The sequence below is a fragment of the Haliaeetus albicilla genome, chromosome 3 (genome assembly GCF_947461875.1).
Source record: "Haliaeetus albicilla chromosome 3, bHalAlb1.1, whole genome shotgun sequence".
NCBI lineage: Eukaryota > Metazoa > Chordata > Aves > Accipitriformes > Accipitridae > Haliaeetus > Haliaeetus albicilla.
Window position 1 is genome coordinate 15,775,050 of NC_091485.1, and position 26,649 is coordinate 15,801,698.

A 26,649-nucleotide genomic window follows, 5' to 3' on the forward strand; every position below is an offset into this window, starting at 1 on the left:
CAGAGCATTGATTTTACTGAATGAGAGAGCCTGGCGGGCCCTAACTCTGGAAACCAGCGGAAGATGACAACGTCCAGCCACGCCGCGTCCCTTCACCGTGTCAGGGTGTCACAACGCCCCCCCCCCCCCCGCGGGCGCCCTTCGGCGGCGCAGAGACCCGGGGTGAGCGGGGTCGGGCCGGCCCGTGGCTGCCGTTACTCCCCTCAGGGAGAACCGCCGCCTCCGCATTCTCACGCGCAGGAACTGGCCCGCGACGGCCGCCCGCGGCCCCCGCGCCTGCGCAGCTGAGGGAAAGGTCGGCGCTGCCGCGCGCCGCTTCCCCTTCCGGCCTCGCCGCGGCTCCTGTCAAGATGGCAGCGGCGGGCGGGCGGCGGCGGTGGCTCCTCTGGGCGGCAGGTAACGGCCGGGCGGCCGCCAGCCGCTTCGGGCTGCCGGCTGCGGCCTGGTCGGGCGGAGGGGAGGAAAAGCGGTGGGGCTGGGAGGCGGGAGAAGGGTCGAGGGGAGCAGCGGGCAGCGCTGCCGCGGGCGGTGCGGGGCAGCGGGGAAGGCTGGGGCTGTGGGAGAGGGTTGGAGGGCAAGGAGGGGGGGAAAGGTGCGCTGGCGTGGTGAGCACCCCAGGTTTGGTTTGGAGATCAGCCACGGTACGCTTTTTCTTACCTCGCAGTGGTTGCACATGCGGTGGCATCAGGTGCCGGTTTTGTGGAGGATCTAGATGAGTCGTAAGTACTGGGGTGCCTTGCCTTCTTAAGTATTGTTTTTCTTTTTGCGGGGGGGGGATGATCCAGGACACACAGCTTCGTGCAGAATGTGGTTGTCAAGAAAACTACGCTGGAAAAGTTTGTCTTTTTCTTAGCAGGAATGGCAGAAAGACTGTGGCCTGTATTAAGTAGGTGCAATTTAATGAAGCTGAGGAACACTTTAATTTTGCAATTCTTTTTAAAGCTGTTATTATGGGTGCTGTTGCAAAAAATGTTCTCAGGCTTCCTTGCTCTTTCTTTCTTTTTGGTAAACGTATTGGTAGATTGATGCCTGCCCCAATTAAAAGCTGATTGTGCTTGACCAAATTCTTCAGTAGGGTTTGCTGCGTAGCTGGAGAACGAGTATAAGTGCATTCATGCATGGCCAGAAATGGAAGAGAGAAGGAGGCCTGCAGGACGAGTTCATGGCTGCTTGAAGTCCCAATTATATTCCGGTGTAAAAATGTGATTTTACAACAGATTTAGCCCTGAGACTCTGGAGGTGTTGAAATGGGTAGTCCTGCCCTTAACTTGGTTATGTAGTGTCATTGTTCAGGTACTGCCTTGCTTTAGCAGTTTGATGGCTACATTCTTGCTGTTTCTAATAAAAACTAGCTTTCCAAAAATGAAATTATTTTTGTTTTTGTCAGATCAGCTGGTTGATCTAAAGTGCTACAAAGCAGAACAATTATTATAATTGAAATAGAAGGTATAGAAAATACTAGCTGGTAGAGGAGGAGAAGGTGGTGTTAGATGGCTGCTTTATGATAAATTTAAGCCAGTCGAAGGTGATGTTTTCATGAGGGTTCAATCCATGATAAATTGCATCATAGAGCTAAAAAGTCAGAAAACCATTCACTTTTTTACCATGTTGCTTATTCAGCTAGACCAGATAATCATAGGATCAAATGAGGTACAGTGGAATTATGGGGGAGAGAATGAGAATGTATGGAAGGGGTACTGAAGAGAGATACATCAGCATCTCTGACTGGTGTTTAAAGTGTTGTAAAAAAGCAACCGAAGCACAGAAACTGCTTGGACTTGATTTTCAAAGCTTATTTTTGAAACAAGCCTCATATTTTCAAGGACTGAAGATAAAGAGGCTAAGTGAATAAAATAGGGTGTATCTGTGCTCCCCTGTCATGTTCCTGTATTATATTTCCACAGGTATAAATTTAAATGTAATTGCTGTTTTGGAGTGAAGAAGCATAATTTTGTAGTCACATAACTTTTTTGAAATAGCTGATAAAAGAAAATCCTGTTTTAGAATACTTGGATTTTTCAACTACAAAACTATATAGAAGTCTGTAGTTGGGAGTAAAAATTAAATGGGGATTTCTTCAGGATAGGTTGTGTGTTGTTTTTGGGTTTTTTTTAGCTAATTGGCAAATGGTGGAGAAAGTCAGGAAAACAGTTTAAAAAAAATTGGGACCAGTGACTGGTGAAAGTTTCAAGTTTTCTATTTTATAGATGCCTAAACATCATGGAGTTTTTGCTGTTGCTGAAAACTTTGGGTTTTATTTGAATTTTGGTAGTTGCAAACAATGCCTACTAGCACAAGGTGCAGGTCCCTTTCCCAAGCTTACAGAATGTAGGAAAACAAGTAGCAGAGAAGGACTAACAGAGATGCAAGTTACCCAGCATCACCCAACTGGGCTGTGGAAGGGATGCAGAATAAGAGCTATGGTTCCTATCAGCTTATGCTGCTCAAACTGCTGACTGCCTCAGATCAGTACTCATCTTGCAATATTTGGTGACTTGTTCCAGTGTGATAATGAAGCAGATAAGTAACCTGTGTCTGCAAGGTTGCATTGGTGGCTCAACTCAGGAACAGAAGCATCAGAAATAGTGCTGGGGGGTGAGAAGGAAGATGGGAAGGAATAGAAACAGCAGCTGGATTAGTTTAAGGCCGTTGGAATTGTGGCCTTGGTCTTCAGTTTTGCTTCACACCGGTTTCTTTTAACCATTAATGATTAAGTGGGGTACATGGATTAAGTGGAGGTTGAGGCAACATTTGATCATGTAGTGCCAAATGTTGGGAAATTGTATGTATTTGAGCAAATAATTTTGATTCAAGGATATGCAACACCTATGTCATTTTTCCACCAGTATGATTGTGCCTGTGTCAGCTGACAGAGAGAGGATTGCGTAGGACAGTTAAAAAAAGACTGAAATTTTGCGCTTGGAAATGTATTTACAGGGCCTAGAAACAGCACCTTCAGAAAATGCTTAAATACCCATTTGTACAGAGATTTCCATTTTTCTTCAACAGTATGTTGAACTTTCTTAAAACTGTCTAATAGTTCAGTCATTGACATTACCAAAACTAGAATGAGTTCAGATAGTTGGGTTTTGTCACACTTCATATATTGGTTTCTGTGGAAGTTCATTAAATAGGCGCTTGTAAATGAGTGGTAAAGATTGAAATTTGTTATTGTAAGAACTACAGTATTTTTTACAGTATCTTAGGCTAAAGTTGTTAAATTCCATTGAAAAATGTTCTGCCTCCAGACATTTCCTTTCTTTCCCTCTTTTCCTTGATGTCTACTAGTTTTGCAAGATTTCAGTCTACCTTTCTCAGTACTTTAACACTCTCTGCAGTCTCCCATAACAGTCATACTGTGGCAGGGGGAGGAGAACATTTCATTGTACATTCTTCTTTTACAAGCCAAAGGTGGTACTCTAAATTGAAGCATGGCCCAGGATCTGATGATTCAGTAGCTGTTTTCTGCCTTTTGCATCATAATGATTATTTGACATTGTAATTGGAAGTTAGCTGGAGCTTCATTAGCATTCTCAAGAGACACTAGACTCTAGCTAGTTCTTTCATTAGCTCTGTAGCACTTAGGGTGGTGAAGTAAATTTTTAGTGAGGTGGTCAACTAAGCAATTTTGTGACTTAAAAATGCTGCTGTCCTGTAGCAGTTTTATGTTAGTCACTGCAAATACCTTTTCTGCTGTACAAGAATTGCAACCTTGGTATGCCGTCAATAAGACAAAACAGGCTTGAAATTACCAGTGAAATGCTGCAATTCTAAGTTGAAAATAGTCAGTGCTGTAATTAGATTATATTCATGATTTCTGAATTATTTCTTTCAAAGAGTAGGCCAGCATCAGCATTAGTATTTCTTCAAAAACATTATGGACCATTACAGGTCTGTTCAGCTTTAAATGAAATATAATAAATGTTCTCTGATTCTGCTTGCCACCTGTGAGCCATTTATAGGCATGCTGCATATTGGGAGTTGACAAGTTGGGCTATAATTTCTATTAATTGGATCTTAACTTGGAGTGTAGATCACACACTTATTGAGTAATTATATATATGTATATTCATCTCCTTTCACAATAAGAGTGGTACAGTAAGAATGCGTGTAATGTATTTTATAGCACGTTACATTACTCCCAGTTCTAGTCGCTTTTACGAAGCCTATCTTTTACAAAACTAAACCTTAGATTAAAATTCTGGCTTATTTAATTCTCAACATAGAAATAGTTAAGTAATTTGATAATTTCTATGATCTTGTAGTGACAACAGTTCAGTGAAATGTGTAGGGAACATTTCAAGAGGTAATGAGGAACTTTGATTTATCATGTTCTATTTTTGTTTCAGAGGTTTTAGCATTTAGTGACAAATTTACAGTTAATAAAGCTAGTCAGTTCATTAAGATGTTATTTTTCTAGCATTAAGAGTATTCAGTAGTACCTGCGTATCTCTGGTTTTTATCAAGAACTTGAACATTTTTATTCCAATAAGTTGGTTTCTTGTGTGCACCTTTGATAAAAACAAAAACTGACACACCTAAATGTAAAATTTTAAAGGAGGTTGAATTAAAATTGCTTTGCATGTTAACATGAAAGATAATTTAGTTAGTCTACGTTCAGTAAAGCTAAGATTAACAGTGTAAACCAATGCTCTAAGGGTCTGTATCAGCTGATCTGATTTTCTAAACAGTCAACAACAGTATTTAATATAACTAGAACAGCTGCAAAATACTTCTTCCCCTTAGATTACATATCCTAATGAAATAACTTTTGTGTGGTTTGGTGTGTTTTCTGATTTCTTACTGTTTTTCTGGTTTGGTTTTTTTTGTCTTGGCAAATAGTTATAGAAACCTAATTGGTACAACTGAGTATGTAATTTTATGTGCGGGGGCAATCTTAATACTGAAAAATAACTATTTCCTCCTTCCCCCCACCCTCAAAGAAAGAAACAAAACAGAATTCTTGTATCTATAGTTTATACCAACTTAATTGTAGACTTTGCCTGTTTTGTACATGCGCTTCACTTATTTTCAAATATATCGTATACTGATTTCATTTTTTTTTCCCCTCCCAGGTTTAAAGAAAACCGTAAAGATGATATTTGGCTCGTAGATGTGAGTATATAAGAAAAATGGGAAGACCTGCTAGTGGAAATCAAAACACAAAATGTACAATCCTACACTCTGTAGTAAAGCTGCTTCATCATTTGGAAAATTGCTTGTACATGGTGCTGAAAAATTACATGACAGTAATTCTTCTGACAGGATGGATAAGCAATCTGTCAGTGTTCAGGATGAACCAGGAATTAGACTGAGTACTGGATGCAGACAGGATGCTTCATCCTGTGTTTTACAGTCCTTAAAAAAGGAAAGCAGATTACCTAACACTTAGAGTCAGGAGGTGATAATCTCTGTTCAGAATTTTTAGTTCCATTCTTTACTTACACCAGCTAATTTGTGTTCTAGACATTTAGCACTACAAGATCAAATATATGAGAGGTTTCTTTTGCTTTTCTAACATATATGGAAAGATTCAGTGCTTCTTATTTCAAGGAATTATTTAAAAGATTGAGCTTGTTTGGGAATGAGATAAAATTCTTTTTAGCTCACCCAAATATGAACTGTAATTCCCAAATTGTATAATTCAGATTTGTGATTTTTGAATGGGGGAAACTATATATGCAGATTCAGAATTGATCAGTAATGTATAGGAAAACAAAATCCAACTTTGTCAAGTTGCGACCTGATCTTGTTATACCAAAATATTGTTATCTTCCCTATTGATTTCACTGAAGTGTTGCAGCCCTGAGCTGTTGTTGGCCCTGAGAAAATGAGATCAATTTTACAGTGTGCTTGTATAAAAGTAGTTGCTGAAGAACTGGAATCCAGAGGGCTATATATATATATCCTTTCCTTTCAAAGAATAGTGTTCCCCTATTGGCAAATAAATTCATATTCCTGGGTAGATCAATTACGTGATCTTTTAACTTTCAAAAAAGGAGGAAAATATTCCAAAAGAGATTTAAAAAAAAAAAAAAAGTTACCACACAGTCTATTTTTAAATAAGAAATGGTATAATAGTACAGCAGTTGAATGTATTCTTTTCAAACTTGTGCTTTCACATTAAAAGTAGCACCAAATCATAAAAGCTCTGTCACTCCAGCATTGTAATTAACTTGCAGTTTTATTAAGACTTAAATTGCACCGTGACTGGAAAATAAGCCTTGCTGATGTATTTGAGGGTTAATCATAGAATCAACTTCTCTTAATTATTTCTCTTCATTAACTTCTCTCTCTCTCTTTTTTTTTTTTTTTTTTTTTTTTTTTTTTTTAATTCAAATGCATTTGCTTCTCAGTTTTATGCACCTTGGTGTGGCCACTGCAAGAAACTGGAGCCTGTCTGGAATGAAGTGGGTATAGAAATGAAAAACATGGGCTCTCCAGTAAAAGTTGGGAAGATGGATGCAACTTCCTTTTCTAGTAAGTATGGTTTGGTTAGCGGTAATTTCATGACAGCCTCTGTTTTGGAACTGTTCTTAATTTTTTTCATTAAGTCATTCTTCTCTTCTGTATCATAACAAATGTATGCAAACAGTCATTGGAGAACAATTTCCTGATCTTTTTCTTTCTAAAAGTGACAACATGCTGTAGTATGCATTTTTTATCACACTTGTTTCTGCTTATGTAGGGAATTCTTCCTGACAAATGGAAGGTAAAAGCTTTTCAAAGATCCACTTTTGATAGGCTTCTTAGAGTATCATTATACAAGCATCTTTGTGGTCCGTGTCTTGACAGCATCCAATTTTAGGTTCCTTGTATAATTGTTGTACAAGTGCTTGTGTTCTTGCTATTATTCTTTTCAGGTAATCAGTCCTTAAGACGTTACACCAAAAGCCTGCTGAAATCACTGAAGTCATTACATCAGTGTTGAACCAATTTCTCCCCGTGTTTCTCTGTAAATGTCGTCTTGAAGAACCAATTTCAACTATTTTAATGCTCTCTTTTTTGATGATGCCTTTCATATGTACTGACCTTTTGGAGAAAACCCAAAACTTTAGGTATTTAGAGAAGTGGTTTGGGTAGACATGAGAGGATTTTTGCATGCTTAACAGTATTTTCTTAGTTTTAGTGTGCTTGTTTATCGTCATTTCACTTAAAAGTATGTAGAACCAGGAGGATATTTAAGAGGGAAGGCATAGGGAGCAGTGGGGCCCAAGTGAGATCTGTATGTAATGAAACTCTGTTAATACATGTAATGTTTTTAGTTAATAACCATTAAACCTGATTATTCAGGATTGTTATACTTGCATAAAATATTATGCAGAATACTTTTTTTCTGTGATACTCCACTTTTTCTGTGCCTACATATGGCAGAGTTTGGTCTTTTGAGATCAAAATGATCTTGTCTCAAACACCAATTTATTATATGTAGTTGTTTTTGTAAAACCACATAAATTTGACCTCATGTTTCACCTTAAAGATACTTATTTGCTAAAGCAAAATAAGTCTTGAGAATGAAAAGTTTCAAGATCATGCAACCAGGTAACTTCAAAATTAGGAATACATTTGGTAGATCTCTAACGTTCCAGTCATCATATAAAATTTTAAATCATACAAATTGTATAAACTCTTACTCTGAAATATTCTGGCATCCTGATACTAATTTTTGTATTTGCTACCTAGAACAGAATTGGCATGTTGGTTTTGTTCTCAAATTCAGCTTTGCATTTTTAAAAATTACTACAAACTGCAAGGGTACCTTTGTGCCCTGGAAATATTTTTCTTCTCAGATTTGTTACTAGTTTTATGAAGAATAGAGTCTGATAAATGTTTTGAAATAGTTTCATGCTTTTATTTTGAAAATGGAAATTTTACAATATCTGGGTATGAAAAGTTCAGTTAACTCTGCTTAATGTCTTCCCAATCTAAAGATTCTCTGAAATCGAAGTAATTCAATCTTGAGAACATCAGAAGAAAATGCAGCTGGGCACATGCATGTAACTGGGAAGGAACATGAATAGTGGACTCTGCACAGTTTGTGTTCCTAATAGGAATATGAAGTAGTGTGAAAAATCAGAACTTTGGGTAGCTTGTCATCAGAGAGTTGAGATCACAGCTGAACATATAAAGCATCCAATAAGCGTTGCCTCTGGTAGCTGTGTGGAAAGAGGATACAGCAGTTACATCAACAGAACAGTCACCTGGTGTGGTATCAGTTGAATTTTCATGGGGGTTAGCCTCAGAAGTCCACTGAATGTGATCAAAGTAGAAATACGTCACACCTGGGGGCTAGCATAATTGCTGCTGTTTGCCTATTCTGCATTCTTCATATCAACAAGTGGAGGTGATGATGTAAATAAGTAAGTCACTTCCATGATGTTGAGAGGATTTTAGTAATCTCCACGTTTGGGATATTTAAAAAAAACAAAATGAAAGAATGTCTATTTTGTAGTTCTCCTGACTGTGCTCAAGAGCTGTACAAAGAGAAATTAAGTGCCTGTCAATAGGTCTTGTGATTGAATGTTCTAATACACATTTTAATGCATTCTAGTTCTATGTAGTACAGCTATGAGAGAAAAGGATCAGTATCAAATTCATCCTAGTATGCGTATTTCTTAGATCAATCTCCTTTGACTAAGATGCTGGTAGATTGATTTGTAGTTCTGTGCAATTATGGTTTTGATCCAGGCAAACAGCCTTCGGGTCACAATTTCTAAACTGTTATTCAGAGCCCTGCACACAAGTTCTCCCACATCTGCTGCTCTGGCATGTGGTTGGTAGCTTCAGAATGTTTATGTTAAAAGTATTGACTCTTGGTGCATTTTGAGTGCAGGGGTTGTTTTTCAGTAGGGAAGTGGACAAGCATTGTCAGAATTTTAGCCTTTTTTGAAGACTACTTAGTTTAACTTTTGGAAAACACTGAATTAACTGGAAAGTGTAGTTGAAGGTGGCAGTTGCTATGCTCACAACTGGAAGGGTGATTGCAAATTGTATTCCAATTGATGGGAGCAAAATATAAGGTTTTAAACAAACATGAGGTAGGGGAAAAAAGTTCTGCAATTGTCTTACTTTTTACCACTTTAGTAAGCAGCAGGTAAGTAACTGATTGCGTAGAAAGTGTCTATTTCTGATGAAGTTGATGACTGTAGACATCTACCTCCGCAGAATATGCTTTAAAAACTGACTTTTTTGTAACCACTTCAGTATGATACTGCACTTCTGTTGTTACCCATTACTGTAGCACGAGTAGTTAATTGTCTTTTATATTTCTTTTAAGCATTAGCGTTTACAACTATACATGAATGATGCTTAATTCTTGCCTTTGATATTTCCAGCCAATTGTATATGCATATTAAATGCATATTACCTTTTGGTGAAAACTGACCAAGCATGTCTATTTAGAGGATTTGCATGCCATTTGACTTGTGGCATATGAATTGAGAGCCTACGAAGGGACTCTGCAGTACCTCTGAAAGAGGTCCAAAATTTAATGATACAGCTTCGTAACAGCAGCTGCTTGAAAGCAAGTAAAATAATTCATACTGAACTAAGTGGTAGGTTTTTCATTTATTTATGTGGCTTGAATAGTAAACTGTGTTTAAAGATTAAGGTAGGAGAGCAAGAAAGTCTTGGTTCACTTTGGCATTAACACATTTCTTTCAGGTATTGCATCTGAATTTGGAGTGCGAGGCTATCCAACGATTAAGCTGTAAGTTGATGCTTCCTGCTGAGTTTTGAACAGTTATGTATCCTACCACTGATTTTATGACAGTAAAAAAAATAGTCCTCTCTGCTTAAAAATCCCAAACAAATGAACCACAAAAAAGCCCTAAAACCCAAAACAAACAAAAGTACTCCACCATCTTGTTCTGACATTATCTTTGATTTCTGCTGGACTGTTTTGCTTTGAAATTCAGTAATATCAAGCATCTTATTTAGAAGCAATTCTTAAAGGCACGTTAGCCAATTTGGAATTCATTTAACTGCTGTTTTCTATGCAACTTTGTTAAAGTGTATGTATATAAATATATATATTTTAAATTATTACTAGAAAAAGGAATTTCATGCACCAATTGATCTGACACCTGTAGAGTGATTCAGGCAGTAAGTGCATACCTGAGTCTTCCTGTTAAGTTTTTGTGAGTTGCTGATTGCATTTTCTTGTTTTTAATTACTTCTCTCTTCTCTTCAGTGTACCTGAAAATCTTATGTAAATGACAGTAGTGGTTACTATATAGGGTGAAGTGTGAGAGCAGTTGTTTGACAAGAGAAGTATATGTAGATATTTTTCTTCACGTTATTAAAAAATAAAAATCAATGGAGGACAAAATTTATAGGAAAATACCAGTCCATAATGATACTATATGTACTTGCTTATGTACTTTTTACTGTGAACATACTGGGTTTGTTAGCAGGTTATTGCTTAAGCAAAGAGTATTCATAATATATAATAAATCTTGTCAAGTTAGTTTTCTCAAAAAGGCGGCAGAGATGTTCAGCTTATTAATCTTTAAGGATGAAAAACTTTATTGGCATATAGAGGCATAGAAAATTGGGTTTATGATTACTTTTTTCCTGTGAGTTTCCTAAACCTATATGGATTTAGAAAAAGCCTGTTAGAATTAATAAAACTTCTTTGAGTATTCTTATAATACAAGCGTGCTACATCCCCTGTCAGCAGAGTACAGTGAACTGAACAAAAGTTCATGGAAGCTTAATTTAAAACATAAATTCAGAAGGTTTTGCAGATCATTTGATACTTTTCAATGATAAAAAAGCATTAAAGAAGTTTATATGTTTGTCTTTTAAAAGGACTAATCCCTAAGTGGCATAAATGCTGAATGTTTGGAGTTTGGTTTGGGCGTGTGGGGTTTTTTATGTGGTCATAAGCAAATGTTCCAAATGATCTGTGTGTTTACAAAGTAAATTACTTCGGTGTACTAGGAAAAGATAATTGTAAAAGAGGTTTAATTATTTTTAAAAGTCAGTAAATCAGATGATGTGTAAATAAGTTTTTAGTGCCTAATTGCATTGTATTGTATTATTGAGTTTTACATTCTGCTGACCACTTCTTTTATCTGACTATTTGAAAAATGATCTTGCTTATCACTTGCTAAAAGGCGACTGTAATAAACGTGAAGATTCAGTAATTCTACATTTGCAGATATAGTTTAGTTGTTTTCAATTCTGTTCTTTTTTTGTTTTCCCTATTTTTTAGCTTAAAAGGTGACTTGGCATACAACTATAGAGGACCTAGAACCAAAGATGATATAATTGAATTTGCTAATAGAGTGGCAGGGTAAGTCTACTCTTCTGTGAGACTGGTTCTGGTGACTTAATAATTCTGAACGGTTTTAAGGTTGGCCAAAAATTAAATCTATTTAAAAAAGAACAAGACATTGACACGAAGTTAAAAACTAGAATATGTACTATATGTGTGGTTGCATGTGAGACTGGTGGTGAGTGGCACAGAGAAAGTAAGTAGAGACTGGCTAGTCGCAATCCCTTCTTTACAGTGCAAGAACTAAGGGCTTTTCAAAGTAATGGAAACTATGAACAAATGAAACTCATGGAAGCCAGAAACAAGAATACTGACCTAAATGTTGGCGGATAGATAGACATCATTACTAAGGCAGAATCTGTTTAATACTCAAAAGTTATCTTATAAATATTAGTTTAATATATGCTTATCCACCTGAAAAGTTGCAGCAATTGGCAATGTAAGGAAATTGCTTTTACAGAATTGTTCATAACAATTTCTGTTGGCTTTTTCCTCCTTCTCTACAGTGGCCTGTGTCTTCTAAATGTTATAGATGGTAATCTTTGGAGAGAAAAAAGAATCACATTTCTGTCCTTCATTCCTAAATATAATTAAGAAGCATTCATATAGGTACATAATATTAATCATTGTTCAGAATTCTGTAGTTTAGGAATATCAGTGATCTCTAATAATTTACCAGAATGTTGTAGGATTATTTATTTCTAAGACCACATTTTCTAACTGTTGTGCTTACATTCAGAATTCTCTCTCTCAAATGACTAATACCTTACTGTGGCTGGGAAGACCTCGTTGTGGCCTTTCACTATATAAAGAGGGCTTATAAGAAAGACGGAGAGAGACTTTTTATCAGGGCCTGTACTGAGAGGATAAGGGGCAAAGATTTTAAACTTAAAAGAGGGTAGATTCAGATTGGGCATAAGGAAGACAATTTTTTGCTGTAAGCGTGGTGAGGCACTGGTACAGGTTGCCCAGAGAAGCTGTGGATGCCCCATCCCTGGAAGCGTTCAAGGTCAGGTTGGGTGGGGCTTTGAGCAACCTGGTCTGGTGAAAGATGTCCCTGCCCATGGCAGGGGGGTTGGACTAGATGATCTTTGAAGGTATCTTCTAATGCAACCCAATCTGTGATTCTGTGGCCAGTAAATGACATGCATGTTTACATCATAGCAGCATTTTGTACTAAGATACTAATTTCAAATTTAAGTGTGCTGTTTGAGAAACATAACAGGTTTATTTTGGGGGGATTTTTAGTTTTATTGCTTTTAGCTGAAACTGAAATAATAAATTGAGAAACTAAATGAATTTACATTGGGGAATTTAGTTTTTTTTTTAAAAAAGAAAAACACAAAAAACTGTATGGCATTTTGTTGAGGATTTTAATTTGTTTGGGTTTTGCAGCTTGCAGAAACTGAGATTTTTCTTTCTCTTTTTTCCCTCCTCGCAGACCTCTTATCAGGCCACTTCCTAGCCAGCATATGTTTGAGCATGTGCAAAAGAGACATCGTGTACTCTTTGTGTATGTTGGTGGTGAATCTCCTTTAAAGGTTTGAGTTTGATTAAATAAAGTTACTTTTTTTGGCTAGTCACAGATGTAGTTTAAAATATCTTCTAAAAGACTGAAGTGCATGCTTGTAATAAATACTCATCTTTTTTTATGTTTATTGAAGTGTTCTTACAATCTTGTGTCATAACTATATTTTGTAATTACTCTTTGAAGATAACGTATGTCACAAAACTTCCGTGTGAAGCATACTAGAAGTTCAGAAATTAAAAAACATTGTTTGTATTTTTGCAGGAAAAATACATTGAAGTTGCTTCAGAGCTAATAGTTTATACGTACTTTTTTTCTGCCTCAGAAGATGTGCTGCCTGAGGTAAGCTGTTTCAGTTCCTACTGTTTCCACAGAAATGGTATAGTTCTCCTCATATATGTAATCTGCTGTTTTGATAGCACAGAAATTGCTTCTTACAGTATATTTGGCTTTGATAAATTTCAGTCTAATTACACTGAAACATTTCATTTTTGAGTATTTGGGGAAAGAATACAAAGTTTCAGTCTGTCATTGCTTTGTATTAGCCAAATTATTTGTTCAGTCATATTAATAAAATTAAACAGAAGATATGCAGAACTCAACGCGTACCGTACAACCTGCTCAAGAAGGTAGATACTTTGATTCTTAGGCAATGCAAAGCTCTTATTGCTCCTGACAGCCCTTTCACCAGCCTCTTTTATAACTAGTTTGGGGGTCTGTGGCATAGGGTACCACTGGTACCCTAATAGAGAAGTAAGTGAAAAGGTAAGTTATTTTCACCTTGTGCAATACAGCTGATCAAAACATTAGTCTGCCTACGGATCAACTGATCCAATCTACTGGCTGCAGAATTCTCATGTGGCTCTTTGGAGGATTCTGTAACAAGAACATTATTTACAGTTAAGTCACAAGGGTGGAAAAAATTGCTACTACTGTTGTTATTCTAACTGTTGTTGCTTATGTGTTGAAGCAAAATTAAGAGGCTTTTTAATTTATTGTTATCTCCAAGTGGGACCCAAGTCTACTCCATGCCTGATAATGCATGACTTTGAAATTAGTTTGGGACTAGCAGGGTGAGAACTAGCATAACTTATTTTTTTTAGGCTCCTGCATTTTCCAACATCATAAATAGAACCGGCCTCGTTATAAATAGTATATTGTTAGATTTCCAGAAGCCTTGTACCAAAAGCTACCTCAATTTGAATATTGCTATTTGCACTTCAGCCCCAGTTGAGCAAGAAAAGTACTGTTCACTTGTGCAGTGGAAAGAGTGTAAAAGGCTGGAACCTTCTGAGATTCTGTGATCATAGTGATGTAAGCAGTGAACTGTTTTTCCCACTGGATATGATTTCACAAAAATGTCATTTAAACTGAAGTAGTGATGGTATGCAATATTCGATAGAAAGAAATAAAAATGTTACAAAATCACTGGCTGCTAGTTGTAATGAGGCTTTGTATGACAGTATTCACTGTTAGATTTTGTTTCATCACCTTAGGTAATCTTGTTCCAAGCTTCAGGCATCTTTTGAAAGCCATAAGCTGTATATAGACTGATTTGCCCTTTAAAGATGCTAAACTGTGTTTTGGGCAGATAAGAGAATAACACATCACCTAGAATTACCACCTTCTTGCTCATTCATATAAGGTGTTACATTATAAATCTACTGCTTTTACTTTCATTTCCAAGGAGGATAATGCAGAATGATTACAGAAGGCATGTCATTTGCAAAAGTGCTCATGATACTGTTCTTATGTTTCCCAGACATATCTGTAAATTAGACAATTCAGCCAATGTCATCATCCAAACTAAGCTGATGATACAGTCCTTTCTTAACCACAAATACTATTAGAATTTTAACTTAGAATGGTAGCAAGCAGTAAGGCATAGAGGCAGTATTTCTTCTATGACAGTTTACTGAAAACATGAGCTGAATAAGATTCTTTTAAGTTCCAAGGGAAAGGTTTCTGCACCTTGCAGGTTTTTTTGAGTATGTTGCTAACCATCCTAAATATCATGTTTAGGGTGGTAATGCAGACATTCATTGTTCTGGTTGCCTAAACTAGGGCTATTTGCAGCCCTGTCTGCTGAACCTGTGTCTTTATATTCCCATTAGCCTGAACTACGGGAAATAGCCCCGATTTAGTGAGGCATATTATCAGTGTTACTATTTTACTCTACAATATTAACTCTCCTTTTAGTAGAAGTAACAGTATGACAGGTATGGTGACAACAGCACAACTTGGGAACAGAAAGCATGATTGATAAAACCTTCAAGTTATGAACTCCTATCTAATGTTCATGTCCAACCAATAAAATATTCTTTGTGCTACTGCAGATACTAGTAAAAATCCTGCTTCACTTACAGTTTGTGAGACCTACCTCTCAAAAATATGTTTATGTTGTGTTACTTTTTAATACGCGGAAGCTGATAAATTTATTTTAGTAAATGTAGACAGAAAACACTTTAATGTACTTTGAGATTTTCCCCATGGGCTACATTTCCATATTTTAAGATTTTTTTGTTTGTTTGTTTGTTTAAAAATCTTTTAATCTTCCATGGATTAACTGAAAACCACCTCTTTCAGTATGTGACGTTGCCTGAATTACCTGCTGTTGTAGTCTTCAAAGATGGAACTTACTTTGTTTATGATGGTAAGTAAAAGTGGACATTACCTTAAAACAAGATACTTCAAGTATATATGGAGAAACTGGAACAGTTGGGATTTTTTTGAAGGTTGTGTTGGGGTGCTGGGAAATTCCCCAGTTTTATAATAAATAACAGCTCCTTCATAAAGGAGAAGAGAAAAAACTAACTGGTTCTTATAGAACAAATGCACTTGAAGAAATTCATTTTAGTAATACTGATGTAGAAGTGATGATGTTTGCTTTGTGTTAGAAGCTACATGTTACTGATAATATTACTGCTTTGCTGGCATTAATGCACTTTTATAAGTTGTCTCTTCACTCACTGTCCAAATTCATCATATACAAAACAGAAGAAAACTCTTGCTGAAGATGAGTCACACGTAAGATGAATTTACAGTTCCAAATATTTAATCAGATTTTTCTCGTAAGTGCTCTTCCTGACAGTCAGATCTCTTGAAGTTAACTTGATGTTTTTATAGATGTGTACTCTGCTCTGAGATTGCATAAAAGGGTCCAGTTTGAGCTTGTTGTGCCTTGGCAAGACAGGCTGCATACTTTCTTAGTACAGCAAGCCTTCCTTCAAACACTGTGAAGGAAGAGGAAACTAATTCTGCCTTTATTCCCAATATTAAAATTTGGAGGGCCTTAACTGATAGCTTTGAGCATATGTGACTTTCACATTTGTGTTACTTGGATATTGGTAGTGGGAAAGGATCAGACAGCATAACCTCTCCTTATATAACTGACAGAGCATACTATGCATACATAGAATGGTTGACCATTCAGCCTGTTTTTCTCTTCCTGAATTTCATGTCTCTCACAAAAAGAGATTAAGGAGACATGGACTGTTGATACGCAATTTTAGGCTGGATAAATTACTTTAACTGGCTTGTTGAGCCTGTAGGCTGTAGAATAGCCACCTGAGACTAGTAGTGTTTCATAACACCACTGATAGCAGTACACCTGCCATTTATATAAAAAATGTATATCCATGTGTGTGGATATCCATATATAAGTACTAGATTATACTCAGACTATACTGTAAAGCCCATGCTTTATAGTCTGTTAGGTGCATGTACACACACGTACGTATGTTACATATCATGGGTTGGCTTATAGGCACACCGCTTATTTACAAAAACGTCTACTCTTGATTTAGATTGTTTTAAATGCAGGTTTTTACTTTAAGTTGAAAACTTGTCACTTGGAAGATTATTTTTCTGTTTTAATTTCTGAAGATCAGTAGTACTACAGCAAAATACTCCAGATGGGCCATCAAGGATATTCTTTGCAATTTCATGGAGTGGCTGTACTTGTCTTCCTCTTCAGTCTGTTGCCTTACCAATCATTATCCAGATAAAAATTCACCTTACAGCCTCCTTGATTTACTTTTTTTTTTTTTTTTTTTTTTTTTAAATGTGCTTGGAGAAGGCAAGCTTGTCAAAGAGAAACACTTCTGAACTGCTTTTTGCTGCATGGCCCACTTGCTTTTTCCATACCTTTCAGAAGAAACACAAAACTCGTAATAATCCAGGCTTCTAATTTACTTTGTAAAAATTTTACTCTTTTATAATGTACTAGAAACATTATTGTAAGTCAAGCAAGTTACAAAGATGCAGTGTAAGAGACTGGATAAGGTTATATGTGCAGCTGTTATGACTGGGCAGAAATTCAAAGAGCTCACTATAAGAAAATGGTTTAGCAAAATCCATTTCAATACTCTGGCATTGTCTGGTGGTTTTTTTCGTTTTTTTCTTCCCCCACAGTAGGCGAATGGGACACAGATCTATGGGAAGCTTTATGCGTGGAATTGTTTGCTGCAATCTTACGACAATTAGTTGTTAACCTGAAGTTATTGATACCTCACTCTATGCTATAGGATTTTACCTAAATTTATTTATTTAATATACGTTTATATGTCTGTGTTTATATATACACATCATATATATGTTTATACACATTTTTCTTTTTTACTTGTGGTTGTGATCTAATTCTAATGGTGTTGGTGGTATGTGTTAGAATTTGATTCCTTATGGGTTAAAACATCTAGCATCTGAAACTATAGCCTTCAGTATAACTGATTCTGAATCATATGTAAATATTTGTTCATTTACATTCACAATGCTGTTAAGGCAACTACTTTTTCTTGATTTCTTTCCATTTCATTTAAGGACTCTCACAAATACTGCTTTCTGTATTTTTATATCTCTTTACTTTGAAACTTGCCCCCCCCCCCCCCCTTTAAAAACAGGGATTGAAACTGTTCTTTCTGCAGTGGGTCACAGTTATCTTCTAGAATAGTATTGTTTATCCTTGATTTGGGAAAAAATAATTATCAAATCAGTTTTTCATGCTTTGCTATAATACACTTCTTGTTCAACAATTGAAAATAGCTTTAGAAGTTTTAAAACTGAAGAGAAATGTACAGAAATATGTGATGTCTTGTCTAACAACAAAAAAAGGAAAAAAGGGAAAAAAATAGTGTTTGCCTCTATAGTACTGAAATAAGTAAATCTGATTGCCCACCTTACCAAAAAAAAAAAATATTTTTTAATGCATTCTTTTTTTTTTTTTCCTTTTTTTTAGAGTATGAAGATGGTGATTTGTCATCCTGGATAAATAGAGAAAGATTTCAAGGTTATCTTAATGTAGATGGCTTTACGCTGTATGAACTTGGAGATACAGGTAAGATGCTGCTACCACTAAACTCTTTGGCATCTCTTGTACTTAACACTAAGAAAAATTAAAAAACACTATGAATGTGTTTTTTAAACCTCAAAAATTAATTAATCTCAGAGTTAGAGTTGATAGTGCCAGTCTTTTTTCTGATGTTGGTCAGACCTGTTCTATTGACTATAGGCTTCATCCAAAGCCTACACTAGTCCTTTCCTCAAAACATAAAAATTAGTATATGTAATCCTGTAGTATTCACAGAAAATTAGTAGGACTTTTAATTTAGGAGCAGTTTAGGTTTTGTATAAATTACATATTAGCTCTTGCAATACCTACAGGGAATTTTATGGCTGGAATTAGAAGTATCAAATGTGGATGGGTTTAGACATGTCTTACATCTACTAGATTTGGGTATCTTTAAACTAGATATGGTAAGGAAAGAAGGAGAGTATGTACCAAAGTGGACCTGTCCTGGAATACTTCAGCTTTTCTCTAGTAAAATTTTTTGCACTCCAGAGACTTTAGTTAATCCAGCTGATGATAGATCTGCTTTCCTAATAGGAAGTACTTGATCTGGAGAACCTTTGGCCAGCTTTCTAACATATTTTGATCTGGTTCACCTTAGGAGGCTTTGGATTTTTTTTATTTTAATCAGAAAAACATCACAAAGTGAATCCTGAAAAGATCAGTATATTCTGGTGTTTGGTCTTTCAGCTCTTCTGACAGAGGTCTGTGAACTAAGTTGTTTTTCTGACGTAATGAATTCTGGGCTCTGCTAGTAAATTTTCCATGGTTTTTTTTGTGAGGATAATACTCCAGATTTTCAACAGTGTGAAAAATAGTCATTACTGAATCTATACAATCGTGATTCAGTCGCTTAGAATCAGCTTGTAATTGCCATTCTATAATAAAGGTTTCCATAGCCTCCTATTTAGGTATATGCAAATATGCAGCTTGAGTAGGGAATTAATTTTTATCTGTGTTTTTCCCCTTTTAACTTCTTTCTATAGATAGTCTTTTCATAGAATGGTAGTAGTGTGGCATTAAGCCACGTCTTAATTTATTTTCAGTAGCTTTAAGAAAACCACAATTTGGTCAGCTAAAAGAGGCTATTTAGCATCGAGATTGGTTTATACTTAAAATAATTCCTGTCCCTGGAGAGTATCTGATCTAGTAGCTTGAAGTATTTTCCATCTGAGAATGCATCTTTCTTTTTAAATGTTTTCAAGCACTTTATTCCTTATTTTAGGAAAACTTGTCGCTATTGCAGTTATTGATGATAAAAACTCTTCAGTGGAACATACCAGGTACAGAATTGAGTATTGTTGACACTATGGGAAAAATGTGCTGGTATCACATAGAGAACTTTGGAAGTTTCTTTAGTATTAAAAAATACTAGGTTAAATGAATGGTTTTAAGTTGTGGATGTTCTCCAGTTTATGACTTCAGTCTACTGAATTGACTTAATTTTTTATGGCTCTTTTGAAACGCATGTGAGTTCAATGAGATGATGAGAGTTCCTGTATCAGTCTTCTGCCATTTGGTAATGAGAGCACAGGAGCAAACAGAGATTGCATAGCTTTTTAAAGCTATTGCTTCACCTTTTAAACCTAGACAACAGTACTTGAGTTCGGATGACTTTGAGATGAACTTAGTAAGTTTAAACAAATGACTGTTCTTTAGCTTGGTTGCATTAAAAATGAATTTAGTGATGCTTATATATTAGTTGTCTGTGGAACTTAGATTAAGAAGGGGTGTTTTCAGTTGGGCTGGAGTTTGCTAAAGAGTCTGAGAGGAATGAAGCCTTCCCCTTTCCCTTTCTGATTGCATACATAATTAGACTAAGAAATATTGTTCAAGTACTCTGTGTGGTATTTTCCAAGATCTCTTTGGATTTTCTTCAGAGTCACAGTGCTGCATCTTGAGAAGGCAATAGATGGAGTGAAGCAGCCTGACTGTCTGTGTGTTTTTCTTGTGTTGAGTCTATATGGTAGATAGCCTTTCAACCCTTAGAAACCAAGAAAGATGAATGAGGTGGGTTTTGTTAATGGAATAGGGAATCCTTATTGCTGATGAGGTACTATTTGCTGTTTACTGGGGAAATCTCAATGCTTATTGGTTGTATTTTGACAGAGTATATCCTGGATTAACAATTTCTTCTCCCCCCCCCCCCCCCCCCCCCCCCCCAGGCTAAAATCTATTATTCAGGAAGTTGCTAGAGATTATCGGGATCATTTTCACAGGTAGGTACATATGGTACTATGGTATCTTAAATGAACTTCTGCATTAACCTTTCTAAGGCAGCAGTTATGTTTTTTCTACATGAAAAATGTTATAGTGCCTGCTTTTATATTCATATACTGACATTCAGTAAGACCATTCCATTAACTGAGTGTGTTTTGGGATGCTGACTGTCTTATAGGTTGTCAATTTTTGAATTATGTTGCTGAGTGTGTGCTCTCATCTTCAGTTATAGGAAAAATGTTTAAGGAAAAACTTTTGCTGAAACCCACTATTCTGTTTTCTTTTTCCTCATTCTGTTTTTCACTGATTCTCTTCCAGGGATTTCCAGTTTGGCCATATGGATGGAAATGATTACATTAATAGTTTACTAATGGAGTAAGTAAATTCTTATTTGAATATTCTTTCTTCTCTTGTATTTGTTGCTAAGTATATTTAATTGCAAACAATCTTATGAAGAATTCTTGATTTTCATGGGTTAAAAAAAAAATCATTGTCCTCAGAATTTGGTATGTAACATAGTGTCCATTGTTTGTTAAATTAAACTGCATAATTTAATGTTGGAAGTTTGGCTTACTGATAATGCTGATTGACAAAGCTTATTTTTTAGGTCTGCTTTGTTAAATTAATTACTCTTAGAACTGTGTTGGTTTTTTTTCCTTCCTTAAATGTACAGGGCACTAGACAAAAATTATGTCAATTTGTAACAGGAAATGTAAATAATGGTTATGCATTATCTATGGTTTTTATTTGTGGAGAGGCACACTTAATGGTTATACATTATCTATGGCTTTTATTTGTGGAGAGGCACACAATTCTTGATACATTTTTAAGACATGCATAGAAATACACTTCTGCAGAGAAGCATAAAATGCATGGAAGATGCTGTCTGCACTCGATATGTACATGGTACATTTTGAAATATCGAAGTAGTTTAACAAGATGCTTGACATTTGCCTGTATTGTGATCCTTGTCTAAAAATGCCTAATTAGAAAGTTAAGTTGCTCGGCATTTACAGTTGACTACTTGTTCTCCTCTGGACTTTTGAGTGAAAGAAGAGAAAAACGGGTCAATATGCCAGCCCTGTAAGTTTTCCAAACACCTTTCTTGGGGATCAAAGCATGAACAAGGCATGTGTTTGTGCCCCTAAAGTTTCTAGGAGCTTCATGGGGACTCAGGAGGTACAAGGGCTGTTTTTCTGTGGAATGTTTGTGGATCAACACGTGAATACAATTAATTTAAAACCAGCTGTCTCTCAGTTGAAGTGATGTGATTGATCCAGTGTGTTATAGTTGCCTAAAGTGAGACCTTCCTTACTTCGTTAATTGCTTCTCCTATGCAGGTTCTTATGTCTGATTGTCTGCTGAGCTGGTTCAGCCTGTTTATCTGGCAGAAAAGTGTTTACTTTTTTGGCTAGGAGAGTAGGGGAGTTATTTTGTTGATCCAATAAAACCCTTAAATGTCTTCCCTCGTATTCCGCTGAGTACCAGAACTGATGTACAAAGAAGCAAGGGAGGGAGATGAGGTCCCTGGGAGGAAGAAAATGAAGGGGAAGACGACAGAACGGCCACTTACAGTGGTAGTGATCTAGTGGCAAGATCTGTTCAGCTAGATTGTTTTAACTTAATCTGCAAAATGCCTGATTTTATAATTTGTAGTATATGGGAAATGGCTGTTAAAGTGCTCACAGGCTTTTAATTATTTTCTAAACGGAGCGTATATATTTCCAGCATAAGTGGAAAGCAGCAAAAGAATGCAGCAAAATATGTACAGTATTCTAAGTAGCTGCTCTTCATGTGGCTACTTGAATAATTCGAGTAAAACCGTATTGCAAGTGCTTTAGTTTTCCACGAGATGGCAGCAAGTGGAAATAGAAAAAGCCTCCTGAATCTTGAGAAATGTATTGCAGAATACTTTTTTTACTGTGCTAGATGCACATAGGAACAAATTCTGTTTCTTCACAAAGGACAAAATATTGTATGATTCATGAGGATAGAAGTAGTAGTCCCTGACAGAAGCACTTATGAACCTGGTTGTAACTCCATTAGTAGACATTATAAGTTTTCTGTTTCTTCAGCAGTGGATGAACATGCTTTTCTTGGATTAAAAATGGTATAGTTAAAGCTATGCACAAAAGAAGAAAACAGAATATTATGTATTTTACTGAAAGCAAAGATACCTTTGTGTAAGCTAGGGCATATACCGTTATTGGAATGTCAGCTATAGGTATGTGTAAAGTATTAATTCCCCAGCTCTTGGAAGAAACATTAAAACATTATTAAATGTGTTTTTATGAATTTCTCTGTAGCATATAAAATTTGTATATGGAGTTTTATCTTTCAACTGCTCTACAACCAACTCCAAGAACCTCAGTTACCAGACTGTTAAATGTAATAGAAGCACTTTTTTGGTGGGGGCAGAGGGAGATCTTTTCTGCACCCAAGTAATAAAACTTGTTCTGTTTTGGCTGGGATGAGGTGTTTTGGCAGAGGTTGATAACTTGTTACCAGGCACTTGCAGAAACATCTGGTTTAGTTTGATTGCCTCCTACTTACATTTCTTGTTTGTTCATAATAAACAGAGAATAAAAATGTCAAGGGAAAAATTGTATTTGGAGAATCATATGTTGCAGGTTGTCATTGTTGACAAAGCTTTGCTGTTTGGTTGATTTTTTTTTTTTTTTTTTTTAAAGTTCCTTTGAAAGGATAAAATTATTTTGTTATCTCTGTAGTTGGCCTTATATTTTTTGAGGTGCCACCGTGCTTTCAACTTGAGTACTAGGAACGTGGTCTGCACCTTAAGTCTTAAGAGTATTCAGATTTCTAGGAGTTTAGAAAATTTTCATGTATAAGTATTAAACTTGTTCACTTCTAGGTTTGGAATTGAACTTAAATTAAACAAACAAACCACCTAAAATGTGTGAGAAAAATTAGAATTTCTATGACTTCAAAGAAAAATGGGAATCTTGAGTAAATGCTAAACAATATTTTCATGAAATAGTTGATTATGGATTGATAGCCACAGTTAAGGCTGAAATCATCATCAATATTGCATGGATTACAAATGTACATGGGTGGGGCACTATTAGACAAGAATGAAAATGTAGAAGAAAAAGGTTTGCATCTTCTGCTGTGAAGAAAAGCCACCTAGTATTTAAGTTCATTATTGACAGAAGTGTAGATAACTGGCAAAGAGTACAGGAGACTTTTCACCTTACTTATTTAATGTATTTTAAGTCTTTCTTGTTGAACAATGTATTTGTGCAGTATTACATTTTCCTAAACCTAATCTAATTTTGAATTTAGGGCTACTTTGAACAGTAGATTATACTGGTTTATCTCCAAAGATAATTTCTAACCTTTTTTTTCTTTTTTCTTTTTTTTTTTTCTTTTTTCTTTCTGATTCTGTGTTACTAAATAATGCTTATGCATGTGAAGGTCAACTGCTGCATAATAATTGTTTAAAAACTCTGTAGCTCATCTGCCATGTCTAAAAGAGATGTAGAAAAACTTTGGTTGGTATAGCTTATTCTTTTGACTTGTCAGGTAGAGGTTGATTGATAGAGCTAATCAGTTGGACCATGGCTGTATGGGACTGAATTTTTGGACTATATATTTGTCTTTGTGCACTAAAACACTTAACATGTTATGCTAATAGTACTTTTCATATGCAAGGCTATTATTTATGATCTCTTATTAATTGGCAAGTTGTAAGTTACCTGATTTGCAGTCACTATGGGTATGTAAAATGCAATAAGCTTCAGTAGTGTCACTGACACGGATGTGAAGGAAAAGATATTAATGAGGAACATGCTCGTACCCTTCAGGTGACTCTCTTCTCCCTTCCCTCTTGCCTTTAAGGAACTGCTACAAGGAACACACACGAAGTGAAGATTAATGGATACCCTTTTATATGATGTAGGAATTATTTGCGTTGTTTTACACAGTAGTTCTTTAAATGTATAAACTATCTGTTTTATGTTTCCAGTGACTTGACAATCCCTACTATTGTTGTATTGAATACCTCCAATCAGCAGTATTTTCTACCAGATAGGCACATTGAGAACACAGAAGACATGGTTCAGTTTATTAACAATATCTTGGATGGTACAGCTGAAGTAAGTCTTCATTGTGACTTGGAATATGTTGGTTGGTGTTTATTTCCTTAGATGCTAAAGTAGGGAAAAAAATTGGTTATTCTGACTGTTAACACCATGTGTTTTATCTGCCTGTCCTGCCTGTCTTCCTGTCTTGGGTGCTGTCAGTGAATATGTGATTGTGAATTCTTGAGGTGTGCTGTTGCTCGCTGTTCTGACTGCAGAACCTCTTGTAGAAAGCAAGTTTGTTTTTTTTGTTTATAGCATAATGTTAGCTGACTTCTCTTGATATTCCTTTTACTGGTGTCATTGGTAAATTGAAAGCTTTTTATTCATCTCCTGGTTTGTTTTAAATGCATTTGTTTAAAATTTTCTTTGTAGTGCATAATTCAACTCTACCCTTTCTTTTGGGTGGTAAATTAATAAATCCAATAGCTTGATGAATGATAGGTTCAGATTCAAAAAACAGTGGTATACTTGCTTTGCATATTACAAACAGACACAAGTTTACCCCTCTCTGCTCTAAAACTAGAAATGAGCTGTCTTTTGTTAAAACGACAAAATTAATAAATCCATCTGGAATTGATGGCTTAGACAATTTTTTAACATTGGCAAAACTCAGGTTTGCTTATTCCCTCAGTGTACTGTAAGTTGGACAGAAGGCTATGTTGTGTGGATGAAGGAAGAGACCATGGATCAGAGGTTTCATTTGTGCTTATGGGGCAAGAAGGTTTTGCCACGAAGGGGGCAGTGCTAACAAATCATTTGACTGCCTCCTGGGAGAAGCCTGTGTTGGTTTAAGCACAAATTCACTGTATATTGAATGCTTACTGCGTTAGCTGAATCCCACTTTACATTATGCCAGTGGTTTTAGGTCATCGGCTGGTAATGACAAGTAATGATGTAGATTGTTTCAGTCATATGGGGTACTTCAGTTTATTTAATCTGACAAATTGATGTAGCAACATAATACAGGTGGTTTTGCTTGCTGTTCATGACTTTACTGGCCATGCTTCCAGCTGCAAGGTGAGGGGTATTCCTTTAACTTATTTGGTGGTTCTTTGTTCTTCAATTCTCACTTTTTTAATGCTTTGTTAACTGCCTTGAATTATGTTACCAACATCTGTTTGACTCTATTTAAATATATCCTTCTGGTTGAAACAACAAATTAAATTGGTTTCTGTCTGTTTTTTAACTGTGAGGAGATTCGTTTGTGATGCCTTGTGGTTTTTGCCATAGTATCACTTAGGTCTTTCTACCTTTTGTTCGCAATGTTTCAGCTAGAATGATTAAAGGTTTGTCTAAATTCATATCCCTTATATGTATGTGAGAGTGCTAATACAAGACAGACAATACAGAATGTGATTTCATTTAAGCTAAATGGTGTTTATAGACATAAAATGGCACTAATTTGGCTACATTCAGGCCCAAGAAATTGTGCAGCTGTTGAGGAATGACAGTCTCCAAAGTATGCTGGTAAACAAGCACTAGGATGCAGACTTTCTGAACCACAGTTAAATTTCTGAGAAGTATAACATTGACCCCTTCCCTTCCTTGGGAAGTGTTGGATTATTCATCTTGACCGTCTTGTTTTCTGTAAGGCCCTGTAGGTAGCCTTCTATGAGTCTGTTTCATTTTTGAGGACTTTTTTTTGTAATTTGAGGGGGTTTGGTCAGGGTCAAGTGCTGATCAGTTGGCTTCCAAAATGTAGGTTTGTTTCTCTGGCAACTCAAGACACATGAAAATTGGTCCTGTTCAACAGACAAATTGCCTTTGGATTCATGTAATTATTTTGAAGACTGCTATGGCAATGTAGGTATAGTCTGTCATTGCTTGACACAAGTTTTCTTTATTACACATTCATACCTTCTTGTTACTTAGTTCTTAGATTTTTCTAACTGCTTCTGTCGTAATCCATAAATAGATATCCATCAGCTGCAGGAAAGTTCTGATGATCTCTGCAATTTTGTAATTGTTACATCAGGACAGTTGGTAGTTTCTGTTAGTGTTGCTCTATGGTAAGAGAGTGGAGTGCCAGTCCACTGTTGAAGTTTGCACTGATTGTTTAAAACAATTGTGAGAGAATTTTTCGTGAGACTATTGAAATGTTTATCCATGCTTGAGAAGTTGGAGTGTCTGGGCATCATAAGATGCAAGAATAATTACTTTTCATTTCCTTCTA

The 26,649-nt window shown here is 36.1% G+C and overlaps 1 protein-coding gene across 4 annotated transcripts in view; it reads left to right on the plus strand.

Annotated features, from left to right (window-relative positions):
• Positions 1–280: 280 nt before the first annotated feature.
• The window catches only part of TMX3 (thioredoxin related transmembrane protein 3), a 30,749-nt gene continuing 4,380 nt past the window's right edge, over positions 281–26,649 (plus strand). For 2 of the 4 annotated variants that reach the window (XM_069778889.1, XM_069778891.1), the window contains exons 1-14: positions 281–396; positions 665–719; positions 5,076–5,115; positions 6,357–6,480; positions 9,664–9,709; positions 11,219–11,299; positions 12,723–12,822; positions 13,074–13,151; positions 15,396–15,462; positions 18,043–18,141; positions 19,379–19,436; positions 20,319–20,372; positions 20,692–20,748; positions 24,359–24,488. In XM_069778889.1, coding sequence (XP_069634990.1) covers positions 351–396; positions 665–719; positions 5,076–5,115; positions 6,357–6,480; positions 9,664–9,709; positions 11,219–11,299; positions 12,723–12,822; positions 13,074–13,151; positions 15,396–15,462; positions 18,043–18,141; positions 19,379–19,436; positions 20,319–20,372; positions 20,692–20,748; positions 24,359–24,488 — 1,035 coding nt within the window. In that variant the 5' untranslated portion in view covers positions 281–350. Of the gene's footprint in view, positions 397–664; positions 720–5,075; positions 5,116–6,356; positions 6,481–9,663; positions 9,710–11,218; positions 11,300–12,722; positions 12,823–13,073; positions 13,152–15,395; positions 15,463–18,042; positions 18,142–19,378; positions 19,437–20,318; positions 20,373–20,691; positions 20,749–24,358; positions 24,489–26,178; positions 26,644–26,649 lie in introns of those variants that run through there. The other 2 variants (XM_069778890.1, XM_069778892.1) reach the window with 2 other exon arrangements.